General features: G+C 42.5%; 1 protein-coding gene across 1 annotated transcript in view; it reads left to right on the forward strand.

Moving 5' to 3' along the window:
- Positions 1–18,814, forward strand: part of LOC103536315 (neural-cadherin) — a 52,038-nt gene that overhangs the window by 13,123 nt on the left and 20,101 nt on the right. Inside the window, exons 2-14 of the mRNA XM_030445858.1 lie at positions 1,550–1,744; positions 2,375–2,600; positions 3,375–3,579; positions 3,967–4,078; positions 6,878–7,127; positions 8,064–8,206; positions 8,482–8,654; positions 9,001–9,169; positions 10,609–10,779; positions 14,037–14,209; positions 14,336–14,503; positions 15,422–15,671; positions 18,233–18,360. Coding sequence (XP_030301718.1) covers positions 1,615–1,744; positions 2,375–2,600; positions 3,375–3,579; positions 3,967–4,078; positions 6,878–7,127; positions 8,064–8,206; positions 8,482–8,654; positions 9,001–9,169; positions 10,609–10,779; positions 14,037–14,209; positions 14,336–14,503; positions 15,422–15,671; positions 18,233–18,360 — 2,298 coding nt within the window. The 5' untranslated portion in view covers positions 1,550–1,614. The remainder of the gene's footprint in view (positions 1–1,549; positions 1,745–2,374; positions 2,601–3,374; positions 3,580–3,966; positions 4,079–6,877; positions 7,128–8,063; positions 8,207–8,481; positions 8,655–9,000; positions 9,170–10,608; positions 10,780–14,036; positions 14,210–14,335; positions 14,504–15,421; positions 15,672–18,232; positions 18,361–18,814) is intronic.

The following is an 18,814-nucleotide window of genomic DNA, read 5'->3' on the forward strand; positions in this document are numbered from 1 at the left end:
CTTTTACTCAGTATCAGATCCCTGAGGTCTAAAGTTAAAAGTTGTTTGGAATTTCTAGCTTACTTCTTGCCTTTGGTGTTGGTCTTGTCCACGTGCTGCTGCTGTCCTCTTCCCTCTCGTGAAATGTGATCTTCTGGAAGGCAGAGATCCAGGGTTCCCATGTGAGATGTACACCTGGGTGGGAGCTCCTCGTGTAGCCCTTCTCAGACCTGCAGCCTCAGTGCAGTTGGTTCAAGTATGCACTCATATTTTATCAGACAATGTCCATTCTTCATATGTACATTTTACTTTCCCCACTTTCTACATTTAGTTTATTTATTCATTATTTATTCATTTTGCATATTTATTCAATAACATATTTTGCTTTTAACTCAAATTTCAAGACCACCCCTGGAACAAAAGTGTGCTTAGGAAAACTCCTTCATGAATTTCATATGTACCTTTTGTGTCTGTTAACAGGCTGCTGCTAGTTCAAATGGAATTTAGGTCTCCCAAGAGGTAAAAATACTGTGATTATGTGTCTATGGACTCCTTTTCTGCATTTCTTGGTTTGGCACTAGCAGTGGCACAGGCAACCCCAAGAGCAGATCTGGGGTGATTGATCCTAGGAGCTGTCCCACTGATGGTCAGCCCTGCTACATGGATGCCCTCCCTCTGTTTGGGATCAGAGACAATCTGGGTCAGACCCTCAGAGTTGTGGATCCTTCCAGGCTTCTCCCAGGTCTTCAGGCCAGAGAGGATGCTCAGATGCATTTATCTGTACGTGTTATTTTAGCTATTGGAATTCACTTTTTAGCCAGAAAACAATATAGTTGCCTTCAATTTATCTGCCATTTTTCTCCAGGGATTCAGGTAGAGCCACTTGCTCCCAGATCCTCCATGCCTTGCAGAGAGCAGCTGGTGCTGGCCTTGCTCTCCCCCTACAGCTGCTGGCTGACTTGCCTCTTTACTTGTCTCTCCCTGCAGAAGCAAAGCCCCAGGCTTTGCCTTGGGGGGAGCTCCATCTCAAAGCTGGTGTTTCACTCACCTAAGATGCAACCAGATGGGATGCTGGGAGCAGAAGGGAAAAGCACATCTGCCTTGAATGTCCAGTGGTTTGAAAAAAATAAACATATTAGTGTTGGAGTGAGAGAATTTTAGGGTGTTGTGATTGCTTATCATTTCCACTGATTTTTAAGAGAAATATATTGACAAGCCCTAAACCTGAGTTAGTAAAACTGGCAACATTTATGCTGAATTTGTTGAAAATTAAAAGGCAAACATCCCCCACATCTGGATAAATCCACACTTAAAACTGTGTCATGGCAAGTAGTGTAATATGCAAATCTAACTAATTAAAAGCTATTATTGAAAGTCTTTTTAATTAGTTACCTGCACTTAACGCACATCAAGCTGCCAAAGTCAGCATCCATACTGATTTTTTTGTGCATGCAATAGGATGAATGTGATGGGCAATTTGGTTTGTTTACAGATACTAATCAGTAAAACTTAAACATTCCAAACTAAAGGTTATGAACAAGCTGTATAGAAATCCATGCATCTTTTGCAGAGAATGACTGGTACCTCTGCCATGTGACACTGCTTGCTCCAGAAGAGGAAATTCTGTCCTGGGGCATGTACCCATACCCTTACCTGGCACGTGTTGATCCAGACGCCCGGAAAGGCACCCTCATCTACCAGCTTGTTGCATATTACAGTGACAAGGAAAACACCAGTGCTGGGATAACTTACACACTCATTGCAGGTAAGTCTGTTCTACTCTTGGTGAGATACTGGAGCAGGCTGCCCTGAGAAGATGTGGCTGCCCCATCCCTGGAAGTGTTCAAGGCCAGGTTGGATGGGGCTTTGAGCAACCTGGTCCAGTGGGAGATTTCTCTGCCCATGCCGGGGGGTTAGAACGAGATGATCTTTGAGATCTCTTCCAATCCAAACCATTCTTTTCTGAAAGAAATGGTAAAATTCAGTTAAGTTGCAGGTTTTTCTTAAGTTTCCTACTTTATCATTTTGTTGGTACATTTTTTTCCTTAGGGTAAAGATTCAGGAGGTACAGTAAGTAGAAGCTGGAGGTGCCTTAAGTAAAACAGTTACATGGATGGGAACTTTTTCTTTCTGTGTCTTTCTTTGCTTTACTTCTACTTTGGCATCAATTGCAGCCTTGCCATTGGCTTAAGGCTCTATTTCTTGCCTGTTCTCTTCTACACTGCATCAGTCAACAGAACATGGAGTGAGTGAAAATTAAAGTGCACAAATGGAGAGGAAGTGCATGCAAGGACATAGGCAGATGATTTGAGGATAGCTTACCTTAAAATAGTGAAGATGCAAACATGCTTGCTGTGGGGCATTTTTCAAACCAGCTTTGTGTATGTGTTCATAGGTGGGGAAGAGCGATTCCAAGTAGATAAGGATACTGGCATTATCATGACTACTGGCTTGCCTTTGACGTGGAACAAGGAATATGTGGTTACTGTGGAAGCTACTGATGAGCATGGCAACAAAAGCCCCTATGCCTCCATTTCCATCCTGGCAGGCTCCCGACCTCCACAGTTCACTAACATGTCCTACAGTGTGTTTGTTCCTGAAAATACTCCAGCAGAAGAAAAGTAAGTTGGACTTGTTAGGTGAGCTCTTCCTCTGCAGTCTGAGAGCAGCTTCACAGAGCACAATATAGTGAGAATTTTTTGTTGTAGCTTCTCAAGGCTATGTATATGTGTTTGCCTATGACACTTTAAAGATTGTGTTGTGTTTTCTAAAAGAAACAATTCCTTTTCTGGTGTTTGAGAGTCTCCAGTGTGGCACATGGTGTAATCTGGGATGCTGCAATTCTGTGGGAATTATTATTTTAGAGCTCTTGGGATCTTATTGCGTAGCATCATGAATTCAAACAGCCAAGCTCCTGGCTATGCATCTTCTGGAGCACTTCAGATATAAATGAGTGCTTGAAAAATACTGTCTTAATTAACCAGATTTGGAGTTGTTTGTATCCTGCTTGACCTGTATTTACATTTTTAGAAGGGCAAGTCATTGCCAGACTCTTGAGATAACAATGCTCATGTGAAGTGCAAATAGATACAGCTAAGTCTCCAGGGGGCTTTGCCTCTTTGTGAAGAATAGCTCAGCCAACTGGAGAGATGCTGCTGAGACAGCTCTTGTTTTAATCTCACTCTTCAGCTGTCTGAGGGCCTCATGGGCTTTTGTGGCACCAAGTAGCAGCTGGAGCAGGGCCACAGGAAGGGAGTAGGAAGGAACCTCAAGCTGATGGAGTTAGAAAAATTGCTGGAAATTTGCGACCTACTCCTTAACAGAGAATGAATGAGGAAAATTTTTCTCCTTCCATGAAACTTTCACTGAAATGGTTATTCTCTCATTCTTTACAGAGTAGCAGTTGTTGAGGCTGTTTCTTTCCAGAGCCAGCCTCTTTCATACACTCTGCTTACAAACCCCAGCGGGCTCTTCAGGGTGAGGCAGGAGAGTGGAGAGCTCAGCTTGACCCACCCTGTGGACTACGAGAGTGAGCACCACCTCTATCACCTCTTACTGAAAGCCATGGAAGTTGAGAGCACTCTTAGCAGCGTGACTGAGGTACGTGGGTCATTCCACTCCCTACCCACAGTCTCTGCAACCTTTGTTACCTAATTAGTGGGACCACTTGCACACAAGGATGAAGATGCTTGGGAGGGAGTAGGCCTTATGATGCAGGCAGAAGGCTGGGCTCTGCTCTAGATTCAGATCCAGGCTCTGCAAAATACTTCTTGTAATTTCTTTTAGGTTTTGCCTCCCATCTGCTTGGAGCTGAAGGAGATAATACTTCTCTGTGTTACTGTAGTGTGAGGAAAAGCTTTAGCATCAGAGATGTAAGGCTTGGACAGCAGCAAGAGCAGTGACTGCCCAGGCAGTGAACAGAACAAGGTGCCTGTTATCTTAAGTATAGAAACTAAAATCCCCTCTCAGCATGTCCTTTTGTCTCAGGTCATCGTCCATATCACTGATGAAAACGACTGTTCTCCCGAATTCCAGCACTCCATTTACAGCAGAGACAACATTCCCGAAACCATTCCTGTTGGTACATCTCTACTGCAAGGTGAGGACCACCTTGGCAACTTTTGTTCCAGTGCTGCTGTGGACATGCCAGTTTGTGTTACATGTTCACATTCTCACTGTAAGGAAGCACCAGTTCTTCCATGGAGAGCACTGCAGGTTGTAAGATGTGGATGGTGGCTTTCCTGGAGAGCCATAGGCAGCTGGGTAACAGGAACAGGGGCTGGGACCTCAGAGAGGTTATGAACTGTGTGACAAGTGACTGAGTGCCAAAGCAAAATTTAGTGGATAACTTACATGTCAAAAATGTGTCTTTTCAAGACAACAATGTAGATTTCCTGAATTTGAAGCTGAACACTTGCAGGACATAGTCATGATAAGAAGCTTAGCTTCCCTTGAGTTGCCACATGCTTATAAAAAGGCTGATTTCTCTAAACACTTAGCAGGAGAGTTCAGAGCTTGCTGTAGCTCGTTTTTTTTGTTTAATGACTTTTGGAAAGAAATAAGTTGATTGGAATGACTAACTCCTAACATTCCTAAGCATGTGATTTTCCTTAAAGAACTGAATGCTCTTCTCTCCAGCAGACTTGTATAAAGCTGATCAAAAGTCACCCATACACCCCATGACCAAACGAAGCAGAACAGCAAAGCTGTGCAATTGAATCCTGTTGTGTTGTCTTGCCACACCGGCTACATTTCAAGGGAAAAAAAACACCTCAGAAAAGAAAATATGAGGTCAAGTATAGTGAGAATCAGTGAAAATGGATGGGTGAATGCTCACTTGGTTATGAAGGTCTGAGCAGCATAGGTACTGGCTGTGAGGAAAAAATACGTGCAGTTACTTGTACCCTGTGCTGGATGAGTGCTGGGCCACCAGCCCTGACTGCCAGAGCAAGTAGCATATCAAGAAAAAAAAAAGAAACCAGCTCTTACCCTAGGTGGAATCTGCGACCTCAGGATGTCCCACAAACAAATATCAATGCAAATTAAATGCAAATTTGAGACAGCCTTTGCTGTTCTGTGGCTGACTGGGTTACTATCTATGGCACAGAAAAAGATAGCTTGACACATGCCATTTGTTAAAACTGTGGATGGTGTAAATGTGGGGTTTAGCTGTCAATCATTTTTATTTTAGCACATTCAAAGTCTGACTTGCCTCTCATTTGTAGGGCTGATGCTACCTTAGCTGTGTCAGTCTGAGTACCTCAGCCATTATGGGGAGATTTATGCTCACTGCATGTGCTTTAAGATGTCTGGATGCAAACAAGCTGTGATCTGCAAAGCAGGGAGGGATGCTCTCAGCAGGGGCTGGTGTCCTCCTGCAGCTGCACCACTGTGCTGGCAGAGCAAGGTTTAGAGCTGTGCTTGACAACTTTGTGCTAACACACACTCCAGCTTTGAGCTGGAGTCAGCTTGCACTAAGCCCGGTTAGAGCATGGGTAGAGCTCACATAGACCTGTTTGTGGTTGCTATATGATCCTCAAATAATAAGAACAGTTTGCAGGGTGGAATGAAATCAAAGGGGAATGGAATTCCCACTTGCTATTGGGAAGGTATGTTTTTGTTGTGTACTAGTAGTATCTGTCACATTCTCTTTGCCACAAAATATCTGGGGAAAAAACCCTATGATTGCTGAGCACATAAAGTTTTGTTTTCTTTTTTGATGGTTACAGTGTGTCACCAGTGACTCTGTAGATTAAATTAGAGGGTTTCAAATATTTTTATTACTTTCTTCATGATTTTCTAAAATGAGTACTTAACCACTAATTTTAAGTCACTTTCATTTCAGTACAGCAAGAGTGACTAACTCTAAAACCCTTGCTTTTGTGGTCTGTAACACACCCAAACATTTATTCTCAGCAGGATTTTAAGAGATGTTAAACAAAATACTAGAGCTACCTTAAATGTCCTTGTAAACCCAAATGAGCAGGCAGAGGTAATTGGGTTTTTTTCAGCTGAGCTTTCCACAGGTCTTTCTCTTCCCCTGTGAGAGGAATAGACCCCTTTGAGTTAACGTTCTGATACTGATGGGTCCTTGTTTCTTCATCTCATTTTTGGATGATACTGCAGCTGCCTGCCAGGGTGTTCACACCCTGCAATCACTGCTTCACTTCCAAAAGTCTGTGTGCTAAATGGCTGCAGCTATATCCTCCTGGCAGAATAAGGAGTTTGTTTAAGACCTTTGTGGGTATTAGTGGAAGCCTCATTGTTTGGCTAGAAAAATGGCAGGGTAATTAAAGAGGTGAGCTACTGCTCTTAAAAATCACTTTTGATACTGTGTTGTGAGCTCTAGGTTTTTATTCTGCTGATTTGCTACTTCTGAGCAGATGGGACACCCCAGGTACTGAATAAACACTTGCTGGGGAGGAATGTTTAATCACTCTTTGTACCTCGAAGCACCAGTTAATTATAAAGTACTTTAGCTATGACATAGCTGGGAGCTAATTGAATTTGAACAGCATCCCTGGAGACAGTGAGGACACAGTTTATGACTGATAATGTTCTACCGACATGCGTATTGATTGTGTGGTAATTACCAGTGTTGACTGCTATTTGTTCAAAACATATTGTGTCTTACTGGGATCATGGCTCTCTTGCAAACTCGCCTTGCTGCAATCCCTCAGCCTGGGCTGGAGCAGGAGGAAGAGTTGTTTTGCTTTTTCACTCCCAGCCTCCTGCTGAGTTCCCAGATTCTTACCACAAAAATAAGGCTTTTATAGATAAAGCAGATTTGGATGGCGTCTGTTCTCAAATAAAAGTATCTGAAGTTTACTTGGTAGTAAGTAGCATAACCAAACCTCTTCTGCAGCGTGACCGTTCTGTTAAATGTGTGCTCTGATAGTGCTTGCAACAGACTGCGACTCTGGCTCCAACTCTGAGATTGCTTACTTCATCCAGAGCACTGATTTTTCCATCACACGTCACGGGGTCATCAATTCTAACCAGAGGCTGAACTTTGAGCGAGCAAACCATATGTATGAGTTTGTGGTGATAGCTGTCGATAAAGGCCACCCCCCTCGGACAGGGACGGCATCCGTGCGCATTCGAATGGCCAACGTGAATGACGAGGCTCCCATCTTCTCCCAGTCCATGTAAGCCAGCTTGGACACCTGCTTTGGTTCTTACTGATCCTTCTCATATATGTAACATAATAACATTTGGCTAAGTTGGTGACTTCTTGTTTTGTGCAGCTAAAAGAGCTGGGAAAATTGAGGGGCAATTTGGATTAAGTTTGTAGAGGTTGGCCCTTCGTTCCTAGATCATATCCAAAAAATATACCAGTTGTGATACCAGTTTTTTTACTTCATATAGCAAGTCTTTTAAATGGAGAGAACACAATGCATAGAAGACCTAACCATATAGGGAATCATTCTGACTGTGTTGACTTCTAGTTCTCAAAGGGATTGCCCATATACAAATAGATGGCAGGTTAAGATGGTAGGTACCAAACACTAAAACTTAATTTTACCATCAGCAGATGCTGTTGCAAGTTTTGCCTTTATAAGGCCCTGTTTGTTCAAAATGCCTGATTTCTTTTCATAAACTAATAAATTATTATTTTTTATTGTAAGTTTAAAGTATGGACAGGTTTTAAATAGAAAGCATAAATACGTTTATATACAAAATTAAATACTGTTTTACATTTATCTTTGTAGTATCTCGTGCTTTTCATTAGTAGATAGGGGCAACTGCATGACAAATCCTGTTCCTTTTTTTGCATCTTTAGGATTGAGAAAAGTGATCCTGGTTTGCAGTGCTATTTGGTACAGCGCATAGAGATATCTTCCAGAAGGTTCTTGGGAATTATATATGGCAAAATGCAGGACTACAGTCCTGAAATACTTACCCTATGCTAAACAAAGTTGCTTGAACTCCCATCTTAAACTGGTTAAAGACTGCATGATTGCATGCCTGAAGCTTAAAGAAAATTAAATTCATAATGCCTTTATAGTCCTTGGCTGATGGTTAATATGGTGATGGTTATTGTGGTGCTGAATGTGCTGCCATTGCTCCCCTGTGTCCAACAGTTACAGAACTTTCCTTTCGGAAGATGCTGGTCCCAACACCTTAGTGGCTACTGTTCGGGCAAAGGACCCTGATGGAGATGGGGTGCAATACCTAATTACAGGAGGCAACGAGGAGGGCAACTTTGAGCTGGATAGTCAGAAAGGTAAGGAAGGAGGGTTTAGAATACAATTATTTATCTATGAGAAAATACTCGCTATGAGAATTAATTCTTTGATACCATGATGGCCCTTCTCTAAATATTAACAAAAACTTGTAATCCTGGTTCAAGGACTGTGTGGTCTAAGATGACCAGTTCATCTGTGTTGCAACCAAAATCCAAACTGAACCACAAATACAGCATCCGAGCAATGTGATGCTCACTTGATTTTGTTTGCTTACACAATAAAATAAAATGGCACTTTCTGCTTCCAAATTTAGGTATCATTAAACTCCGCAAAAACCCCCCACCCAACCTGAAAGGGCCACAATACACACTGAACATCACTGCTATAGATGACAACGCCTCAGGGGGACCCACTCCTCTCAGAAGTTTTGCTGAGGTTATTGTAGGAGTTAATGACATCAATAACAACAAGCCTGTCTTCAGAGAGGTAAGGTATCTGTCTTGCTGCTGACACTCTTTTCCCATCCATAATTGGGGTTATAGAATCTTCTTGGTGACTGGTGGTCACTGGTGGGTTAGCAGGACTGTGTTTGCAGAGCAGAATGAATCTGTGAGTGAATATACCTCTAGCTTTCTTCATACTTAAAGACCAAAATCTCATTTTTTTATCTTTTTTATCCCCTCCTTTCCTTTAAAGCTTGAGTTCTTTGTGAGTACAAGTGATTTTCTTCTGATTTCTTCTCAGACGTGCTGGAAAAAAATATTGATACTGTGCAGCAAGTTCATGTGGTTCTGTGTAATATATAGGGTTGGATGTTTGGGTGTATTTTTAGTGCGCTTACTACAGTGACAGCACCTGGGTTCTGGAGAATCAGCCTCCAGGCACGTACGTGCTACAGGTAGCAGCCTACGATGCAGACCTTGGTGTTAATGGAGAGGTGAAGTATGGGCTCATGCACCGAGACGGAGCTTCCCTTGGCTTCAGCATTGACCCCAGCACAGGTCAGTAGCTTTCAGGTTACTGAGATAAAATGAAAATGGCTTTGTGCTGTAATGAGAATGCCACTGGTATGAGTGTGTCACCCTCACACAGTGAGGGTAACAAACTACTGGAACAGGCTGCCCAGAGATGTTGTGGAGTCCCCTTCTCTGGAGGTACTCAAAACACGCCTGGATGCAGTCCTGTGCTCTAGGTGATCCCCCTCTAGTGGGAGAGTTGGACTGGATGCTCCCTAGAGGCCCCTTCCAACTGTGACAATTCTGTGATTCTGTGTCTGAGTGGGCTCATGATTTAGCAGTGTAACTGCTGGGTTAGCAATTACAACTTGTAGGATAAACACAGTTAAAAGTTTGTGATATATGGATAACCACTCATGCAGATTAAATTAAGATGATAGTGATTTAAGTCACAAATTAAGTAGGAAAATAAACTCCAGTTCAATAGGAAGATAAAAAGCTATTCTGTATCATTTATCTTCCTATTGGGTCAAACGTATCTATAAAAATGCAGAGCAAAAAGTGTGACTATAACAGCTTGAATTTGTTCTTGCCTTCAATGTGTCCTGACAGTTCTTTAAAGCATTTATTTCTCCTCTCATGCCCAAATAGGGGATCCAGAGCAGTGTGTGTAGAATCAAAACCCTCTTAACAGAACAAGGCAGTGACAGACAGTTTTGATGCATTTCAGGTGAAGGAGTTATAAATTCTGTGGATGTTTCTACAGTCAAAACAGTAAGATTTGATATGTGTGCCCAGGACTGTGCAGGAGACTGGAAGGGCTGACAACAGAGCTGCAGAATCGTGGTCCCTAACATAGTAGGCACACAGGTCCTGAGAAGGCCAGTTTGAAGTTTCCTAACCAGAAGAAAATATCTGAGACACAGAGAATCTTGCTCAGTAGAGAGGAAAAGCTGAATACGGGGAGAAAATAGTTTATTAACTGAGCCATATGATTCCACCCTATTTTACCCAGTTCAACATAGCAGCTTCCAGCTCCTGTAGTAGAAATTACTTGGGTCACGTCACTTGTGCCTTCTGTGGTGTGACCTAGAGTAACAATGACCTATCTTCAAAATATTCAGTAATTTGGACTATCATGGCAGTAAACCTAGGAGTGGCCTCTTGATGAGGAGGAGAAAGTCCTTCTGTGCTCCCTGAGAAGGAAGATAACAGGGTATTTCAGACTGAAGCTCCTTGTTTTGTGGCAAAAGGGGGGAAAGCTGTTGACTGGTGGCAGCATGTGACATTTGAGAAGAGTAGAGACAGGGGAATTTGACTCGGTCATGTCCAAGACAGCCATTGCAAGGTGGTGTGGATGAAGCTTGATGGTTGGTACTGTGTGTGGTCAGAGTTTCCTCTTGCACATGAGATGTGCACGTTCCTTTGTGCAAACTCAGTCCCAGGGCTGTGTTCCGCAGAACAGGAGGTGTCTGTGTTCCCAGGAGTCATCACAACCACACAGAGTTTTGACCGTGAGAAGCAGAGGGAGTACACACTGTCTGTCACTGCTACTGACCAGGCTCAGGAACCGCTGATCGGCGTCTGCCAGGTCACCGTCCTTGTTGCTGACATCAACGACAACGACCCCAAGTTTGAGAACAGTCGCTATCAGTGTGAGTGTTTCTTCCTTCTTAGGAAGGATATCGAGGTCATGGGGCAGGTCCAAAGGAGGGCAACCAGGCTGGTGAAGGGACTTGAGCACAGACCCTATGAGGAGAGGCTGAGGGAGCTGGGGCTGTTCAGCCTGGAGAAGAGGAGGCTCAGAGGAGACCTCATTGCTCTCTACAACTACCTGAAAGGAGGTTGGAGCCAGGTGGGGGTTGGTCTCTTTTCCCAGACGACTTTCAACAAGACAAGAGGGCATGGTCTTAAGTTGTGCCAGGGGAAGTTTAGGTTAGATATTAGAAAGAATTTCTTTACTGAGAGGGTGATCAGGCATTGGAATGGGCTGCCCAGGGAAGTAGTGGATTCTGGAGATATTTAAAAAGAGACTGGATGTGGCACTCAGTGCCATAATCTAGCAAATGCAATGGTGGTTCAAGGTTTGGACTTGATGATCTCTGAGGTCCCTTCCAACCCAACCAATTCTATGATTCTATGATTCACTACCTATCCCAGTACCTCAACATGAACCTGTTGAGCAGTTCCTTATAGCAGTGCTCATTTTTTTAGGTGACCAGTCTTCCTTTGCTGGCAATTAAGCCGGTTACTGCTTAGTGGAAATGTGCAGAGTTGATCATTGTCCTCTTTATTCATTGTAACACTCTTGGAAACATTGGCAGTCTTCACTCCCACAGATCAGGCAGATCTGATCTCTTCCCTTTGCCTCCTATGACTGTGTTGCTGAGCTAGCTTTTCCCCTTTGCCTTGGTGCCATTCCTTTTTTCATCCCCACATGATGTGCTTTTCATTAGTCTTTAATTTTACTGAATGCTTCTCCAGTAGAATCCTGCACTTCAGTGCCCTCAAACACTCTACGCTTGGCAGGTGATGTGCGTACTTCCAAGCTGCTGGACTAGAGCAGACCCTTTCTTGCATAAATGCCACAGCAAGAATGGCAGAAAAAAATGTTTGATGACATGGCATGTGACAACAACACCATTTTGGGCATGTTCTGCCAGTTATGTGGAAATGTCAAGCAGTGACCAATGACTTATTAAAATCATGATAGCTCATAAAGAACTCATTTTCAACATTACTGAGGCCAGCATTTTAGCAGAATTCAAAGAGAGTTTGGGTGCTTATCTGGCAGGATTTTAACAAGGAAAGATGACTTGCTAGGAAAAAGTCTAATTATGTATCTACACTTCAAAGTTATGCACAAGGACAGCAAAAAAAATTGTGTTGGACCTTTAGAGTGTCTTATAGCGACTAATTCCAGATGCCAAATTGGTTAAAACGTGCAAATTGGGAATAGTAATTTCTGCATTCCTACCAGTGGTTTCTGCAAACTTGGCCAAAGTAGTGTTGAGTGATCAGGCAGAAGCGGTCTCACTGGAGAGAAATATTCTTGAACAGAGCAGAGAAGTCCTTAAGGTAAAGATGAACCTTTCTACTCTACCTTCAAATGCTTCCTTCAGGTGAAACTGGCCCAGACTGTTTTATTCAAAAGTAGTAAAGCTGAGAGGTTATATTTGGTGACTATGGTGACTTCAGCATTTCTGAGAAATGGGCAGGTTTTTTTCTTTTTTCATGAACACAGAGAACTAGCAAAGGCAGTTCTTTGGGATAAGGAAACAGCAGATAATAAGGTCAGTTTATGCATAGCACTTTTCCAGCATCTATACATAAATAATCAATGTTTGCCCATCAAAGAATTAAAAATAGCTTCTTCTCTAACAAGATCAAATGCTATTAGTCAAAGGTTTCTCTTCTTCCTGGAAACTACTGGTTCTTTATTATGCTGCACTACTGTGTTGGTCAGATCCCTGGTTTAAGCCCTGCATTTTGTAATCTTCCTGCAAAACAGACGTTAAATAAATGACTAACTCTATGGAAGGGTGGTATAGTAACTGTGAGAGTTATGCCAGCAGCAAGCAGAAGTACATGGAATGGGAGAGAATGGCCCTTTCAATTAATTTTGTATTTTTTCTTACAACACAATTTAACAAGATTTTATTTTAAAGGCAGAAATTTAAACACAAACTCAGGTATTTTACTGTTTTTCTTATCATTGCATTTCATTTTCATTAATCTATTTTTGTGCCAGTACCTCATCTGAGAGCAGCTTTGGCTGTTACTGACATACCAGGACATGAATCTTAAGCTAATTAAATGTCCTGGGGGACAGGGGAAGCTGATTAAAGCCCAGATTGCTGTTCATGGAGCAAGCAGTGGTGATAGTTTAAGGTTTTACTGTCACACTTCTGCAATCAAGGAAGAAAAACAGAACTGAGAATGTGGCCCCTCCACTTTATACATAGTGTGCAAATCTGTCGGAGCCACATACAAGGGAGTTCAAAGATTTGAAACAGTTCCTGAGAAAGAAGTGATTAACTAGACAGACTGGGTTGTCTAAACCTAACTGCAACAGCCTTCCCAATGCCAGGGCCACTTCAATAGTCAGGGTTTGGTGCATGGAAAGAGCTTGAAAACCCTGTCAGGCAAGCACCCATGGTGGAGGAATTGGGTCTGGATGGCTGAAGATGGAGGAAAGAGCAGGACCACAGTCAGATAAGAGAAATCTGAAAACTGGTTTCTGGAAAGAGGCAGCCAGCATGGATCTGATAGCTATCTATAAAATTATGCCTCACAGAGAGAAGGGGAGTAGGAAATGACTGCTCACAATTTCTCATCATTTTGTTGCCAGAAATCAGGCTTGAGGGAAGACAAAATGAATTACTTTTTTCTGAAGTGGGTACTTCAACTGCATGGACTCTTTGCCACCAGATTTTTAGATAATGTTTATAAAGGCTGGTTCAAAGAAGAACTGGTCTGTCTAAGACTACAGACACAAAGACACAGCCTCTAATCTCAGGTGTATTGCTGGGAACAGGTAGTGAAACCTAAGGAAAGGGGCATGGACAAAATGATCATTGTCCTTGCCCAGAGCAGCTTCTCCAAAGCAGTGAGGTGTTGGGGGGATCTTCACTGTGGCCTCAGTCTTGCTGCTTTGTGATCACCCACTGCCTCCCACTGGTGATGCTGCCACCAGCAGCTCATTTAACAGCCCATCGTGCCTTGGGAAAGGAGTGGGAAGCTAAAAGAGGACTGCAGGCACCCTGTTAGTGACAATACTTTATAACCTGCCTCATTACAGAAACATTTAGTCTCCCATGATTTGGTCTATGAGGTTTTACAGGAGTATTTCTATTACACAGCCTGGTAAATCAGAACAAGACCTGCTGACATTGCCTTTGTCTTTCCAAAGACTTCCTCAGTGAAGATACTCCAGTGGGGACAAGTTTCCTCCGTGTTGCTGCTCATGACAATGACCAAGGTGTGAATGCTGCCATCACATACTCAATGTTAGAGCATCAACTGGATTACTTCCAGATCAACCCCAGCACAGGCTGGGTATATGTGAACCGCCTGCTATCCCAGGTAATGTTGATTCTGCTTGGAAGAAAGCAACTTCCAGTGCCTCAAATCCATTGCAGAGGGTTAATTGCAATCTCTTGATTTGTACAAAATGGTTTGCAAGTATCCTGGATCTTCTTTGCTTGGTAGGCATCGCGCATTACCCGCTATATTGTAGCGACAGATGGAGGGAACAGGAGCAGCACTGTTGAGCTGGCTGTGACTGTCACTAATGCTCTCAGCCAGCCACCCCAGTGGGAGCAGAACAGATACTGGGTAACCATCCCTGAAAACACAGTTCGTGACACCAAGATAGTGGTATGTTAAAAGTGTAATTACTTCCCTCCCTCTTCTTTTCATTTCATCTTCTTCCTCTGTTGTGCTCTGTCTCCATGGTATGGATGCCCACTCTGCAACCCTGTTGTGTTGTGCTGTTTCCTTATCAGCCTTCACACCTGAGTACCCCGCTAGTGTTTGTCAGGAGTGCCTGCTGTAGAATAGGCTGGCATTTCAGCTGGCAGCAGTTTTCCCAGGACTTCTTATACCATCAGCCCTTAGGGTGTGCTCCTGCAGGCAGCAGCTTTGACTGAGAAGCAAATCCTGTGCCCTGCCTGCATGGGAATTCTTTGAGTGCTCCCACCAAGGGCCAGCTCCCTCACGCTTCCATCCTCAGTGGACTGTGCTTCCTGCCTGCATCTTTCCTACAGCTTTTCTCAGTTTAACTCTACAGCATGGACTAGCTGTAGTTTGCTTTGGAGTTCTTTTAACCCAAACCAGCTTCTTTTTAACCTTTTAAAGATAGGCTCTTCTGTGAATTGCCAGGTAATTCCTGCCTTCCTCCTCCTGCCAGTAATATTGCACTTGCAAACAAATTGGGTTTTGTCTGTATCTTGCCTGGTAAAATGTACAGCTGAATGGAGAACTGGTTTCCTTTTGGATGGCTTTTGTTTTGGAAGGAGGAGAGAGGAGGGGTTTCCTTTAGCCTGTGATGCAGTTCTAGCTTGGCATGTTTGCAGGAAGGTAAATTGACTGCTGTTTAAAGACCTGCAACAAACCTAAATGTCGTAAAATGAGAATCATCTGTGTAAACTGCTGGTCTTCTGCTGTCCTGATCATATATGCATGTGTGTTCTTGAAGAATATATATGTGTCTATGTTCTTGCCATCAAGTTGAATATTTAACACTTGCAGCCTCGTGCTTCATGAACATTATGTGGTGGCTCTTTTCTTCTTCAGTCCATCAAAGCCACATCCCCCCTTGGTGATCCCAGGGTTACATATAATCTGGAGGAGGGTCAAGTTCCAGAGACTAACATGCCAGTTCATTTCTACCTGAGGCCAAACAGAGCAGATGGATCTGCTTCTCTTCTCGTCGCTGAACCACTTGACTTTGAGACAACAAAGTTTTTCACCCTGACAGTCCAAGCACAAAACGTAGCAATGACACCTTTAGCTTCCTTTACCACTGTTTGTGTGAACATAACAGGTAAGCTCGTTGTGATATTTTTAGTACTCATGTATTAAAGTACCATCCATGAAATGTCAAGTTGCCTAAGAATGCTTTCTATGTTTTTTGTACTGTAAAAGGAAGCTGTGCCATCATTAAAAGGGTATGTTTGATACAATCTCTAAGTGCATCTATAAAATCTGAAAATGTCATCATGCAAAAATGGGCTGTATGAATGCTTATGCAACACTAGTGCCTGCTAGTGTAATTGTGAAGATTTTCTTTTGATAGGGGGAAAAATCTAGTAAATGTCCCCCCAAACTATGGAAAGGAGACAAGTATTATTAGAAATCTTCTGTGCTATAGAAAGAGAAGCAGTTCAGATAAACATCAAATAGAAACTAAATCTGTTTATGGATTGTTATTACATTCAGAATTTTCTGTTCAACACTGAGTTTAAAACTAGAAATGAAAATTCAAGGGTCCTGACAATAGGTACAGTTTTCAAATACTCGATCCACTCTTCCTTATAGTGGTATCATTTTGTAAGGCTCTGCTATATATCCACATAAAACTATAAATCTGATTTGAATTCTTTTTGAAGCATTGGCAGAGTTAATTGTTATTTGTCGTCATTTAGCTGAAAATATGAATAAATAAGGTCTCACCCACCACCATGGAAATGAGAGACCTAGCTGGTACTTTTCATGAAAATCCAACTTCCCTGCATTGCTTTGTCACAGCATTGTCCTGTCTTCCACAGTCCATCAATGTAAAAACCTTTCAGGTTTGTAGAGCAAGAGTGCTTCACGTCAAGGGCAGAGCCTCATTGTAGATTATGGACCCTGCCCCCCAAAATTTTGCCTATAGTGCAGCTATTTGTATCAGTATCAGAATTTGGCAGAAGCTTCATTTTGCTCATAAGCAAAAATCCTGTTTAAATAACTTAGTATTTCATACAAATAAAGGTTTACACACACATATGCATTATTGAGATAAAAAAGCAAGTTAAACACCTTCAAAAGAGAAATAACAATCAGATGGTTTACTAGGCAGAATTGTCCTTTATTTATGCACTAGTCCACAGAAAAGAAAGCCTTTTGTGGCATCTTATTTTCCTTACCTTGTTCAGTGAATTTGCTGGAACATATGTCTAAGAAGACATACTCTCTTCTATACAATAGGAAAAGAAAGACTGGTAGAAAAAAAATTTCACAGATGATTATGCATACAAGAGAGAAAGAAAATGGGGATTTACAGAAGCTCACACAAACAACTTGAAAAAAACAAAAGTAATTTAAGACATCGGGCTTGCAAATAGTTGTATGTCAGAATCAATGGAGTCCCGTGGCATTAGTAAAACTAAATGTGTCCTTAAGGGTTTGCAGAATGACATATTAAGAATTTTGTTTGCTCTTCGTAAAGACAGATGGATCCAAGGAACTGTCATTACAGCTCCACTGTTTTGGTGCTGTGCCACAACAGAGGAAAATGACTTTCTTAAAATGTGGCTGCTAAACTGTGAAAAGTGCAGTAAGATGTAGGGGACTGTGAAGCATTTCTGAGTATAATCGTTTTACAGATAAAGAGGAACACTGGCTGGGCAGGTGGACGCGATTCTGGAGCAGTTTAAAGAGACCCAGATCAGTGCTGCCATAGTCTCCCTGCCTCATCTGATCCTACACATCAGTTTTAGAGAGAAGATGTGTCAGGAAGTTGCCCTTTAAAACACTGGACATACCTTTTCCAGTTTAGCTCTCCACAGGGGTCAGGCAAGGATGACAAGCAAGAGCAGCACTGATGTGAACTTAACATAACTTTTCATGGTGTCTTATCTGACCTGGCTGCAGATGGCTGGTACCAGGGCAGCCCTTCCCTTCTTTCTCCTGCACCATCTCACCATGTTCTTTGTGTTGGATCTGCACAGCTGCAGACCAGGTCAGATCAGATACTCCCCTTCTCTCCAGAAAGTCAGTCTTCTCTCAGAGCAACAAAATGAGTGCTGTTTACATAGAGCACTTGATCCAGCTTGTGGAAAGGGGGATCCTATGGCCTAGAGCAGGATGACAAGAGTGGGAAGGTCAGCATGCTTCCTTTGGACACCAGCCAGTAGTTAGATGAGGCTAATGTGAAACTGCATCCTAAATAACCATTGAGTCCTATAGCCTCACATAACTGGCTATACTGCCCTACAAAGGGGAGGAAAGGCTGTCTTATACACCTTCCTTGTCAGTTCTACAGACTGCAAAATTCCCATTGCATGTTAATCAGCCCTTCAAAAAATGCTGAAAGTAACTTCTGCTGTAGATAACCAACTCTTATAGACTGTGGATGAAATGCCTCTTGGTTCTGGCATTCATGGACTTACTATAAGACAATCACTGGTCAAATTATTAGCTAGTATCTTAGCTGAGATGAGGCCTCTGTCTCCCAGAAACTGCTTAATGTCTATAAAACACCTTCTGACAACTGCCATGAAAATGGGAAGACCCAAATCGGGATTACTTCAAGAAAAATTACAGTTATAGGGGGAAAAAAAAGACAGTAAAAGAAGTCTTCAAACATTATCTCATCATAATCCTCATTGCTTCCTTTTGCAGATGTCAATGATAATGTTCCATTCTTCACATCTTCTAACTACGAGGTGTCTGTGCCAGAAGGAGCTGATGTTGGCACATCCGTGGTTCAGGTGTTAGCTATGGACTTGGATTCTGGCCTACATGGAGAGGTTTGACCTTACATCCAATTTTTTTCCTCCTAATAGGCAAGTTTTAGTACTGTAATTAGTGAGAGTGCACAGACAGCAGATAACAGGACAATGAGCCACAAACACTTCCTACAGCACTTGTCAAGCATCTGTCTAGCATATGCCAGATGTGCATAATATGGGATTCAGGCAGAGAAGATGCTGTTCATGATCTTGGGATCCAGTGTCACAGCAGCTCATCCTGATCCAGCACTAATAACAAAGCACTTCTTTGTGCTTCTCAGGGTCACTTCCATGACAAGACAAGTGGAGGTGACTGCAGAACATGTTTCCAAACACGTTCCTCTTCAGCTCATTATTTAATTGACCAGCAGTGATGATGATCAGCTAAATATGGGTATTTAAATATGGTCAATTAAATAACATTTCTTTTCACCATGACTGGTCAAATGGTTGGTCAAGCCAACATTTGACC

Source organism: Calypte anna, chromosome 2 (assembly GCF_003957555.1).
Source record: "Calypte anna isolate BGI_N300 chromosome 2, bCalAnn1_v1.p, whole genome shotgun sequence".
NCBI lineage: Eukaryota > Metazoa > Chordata > Aves > Apodiformes > Trochilidae > Calypte > Calypte anna.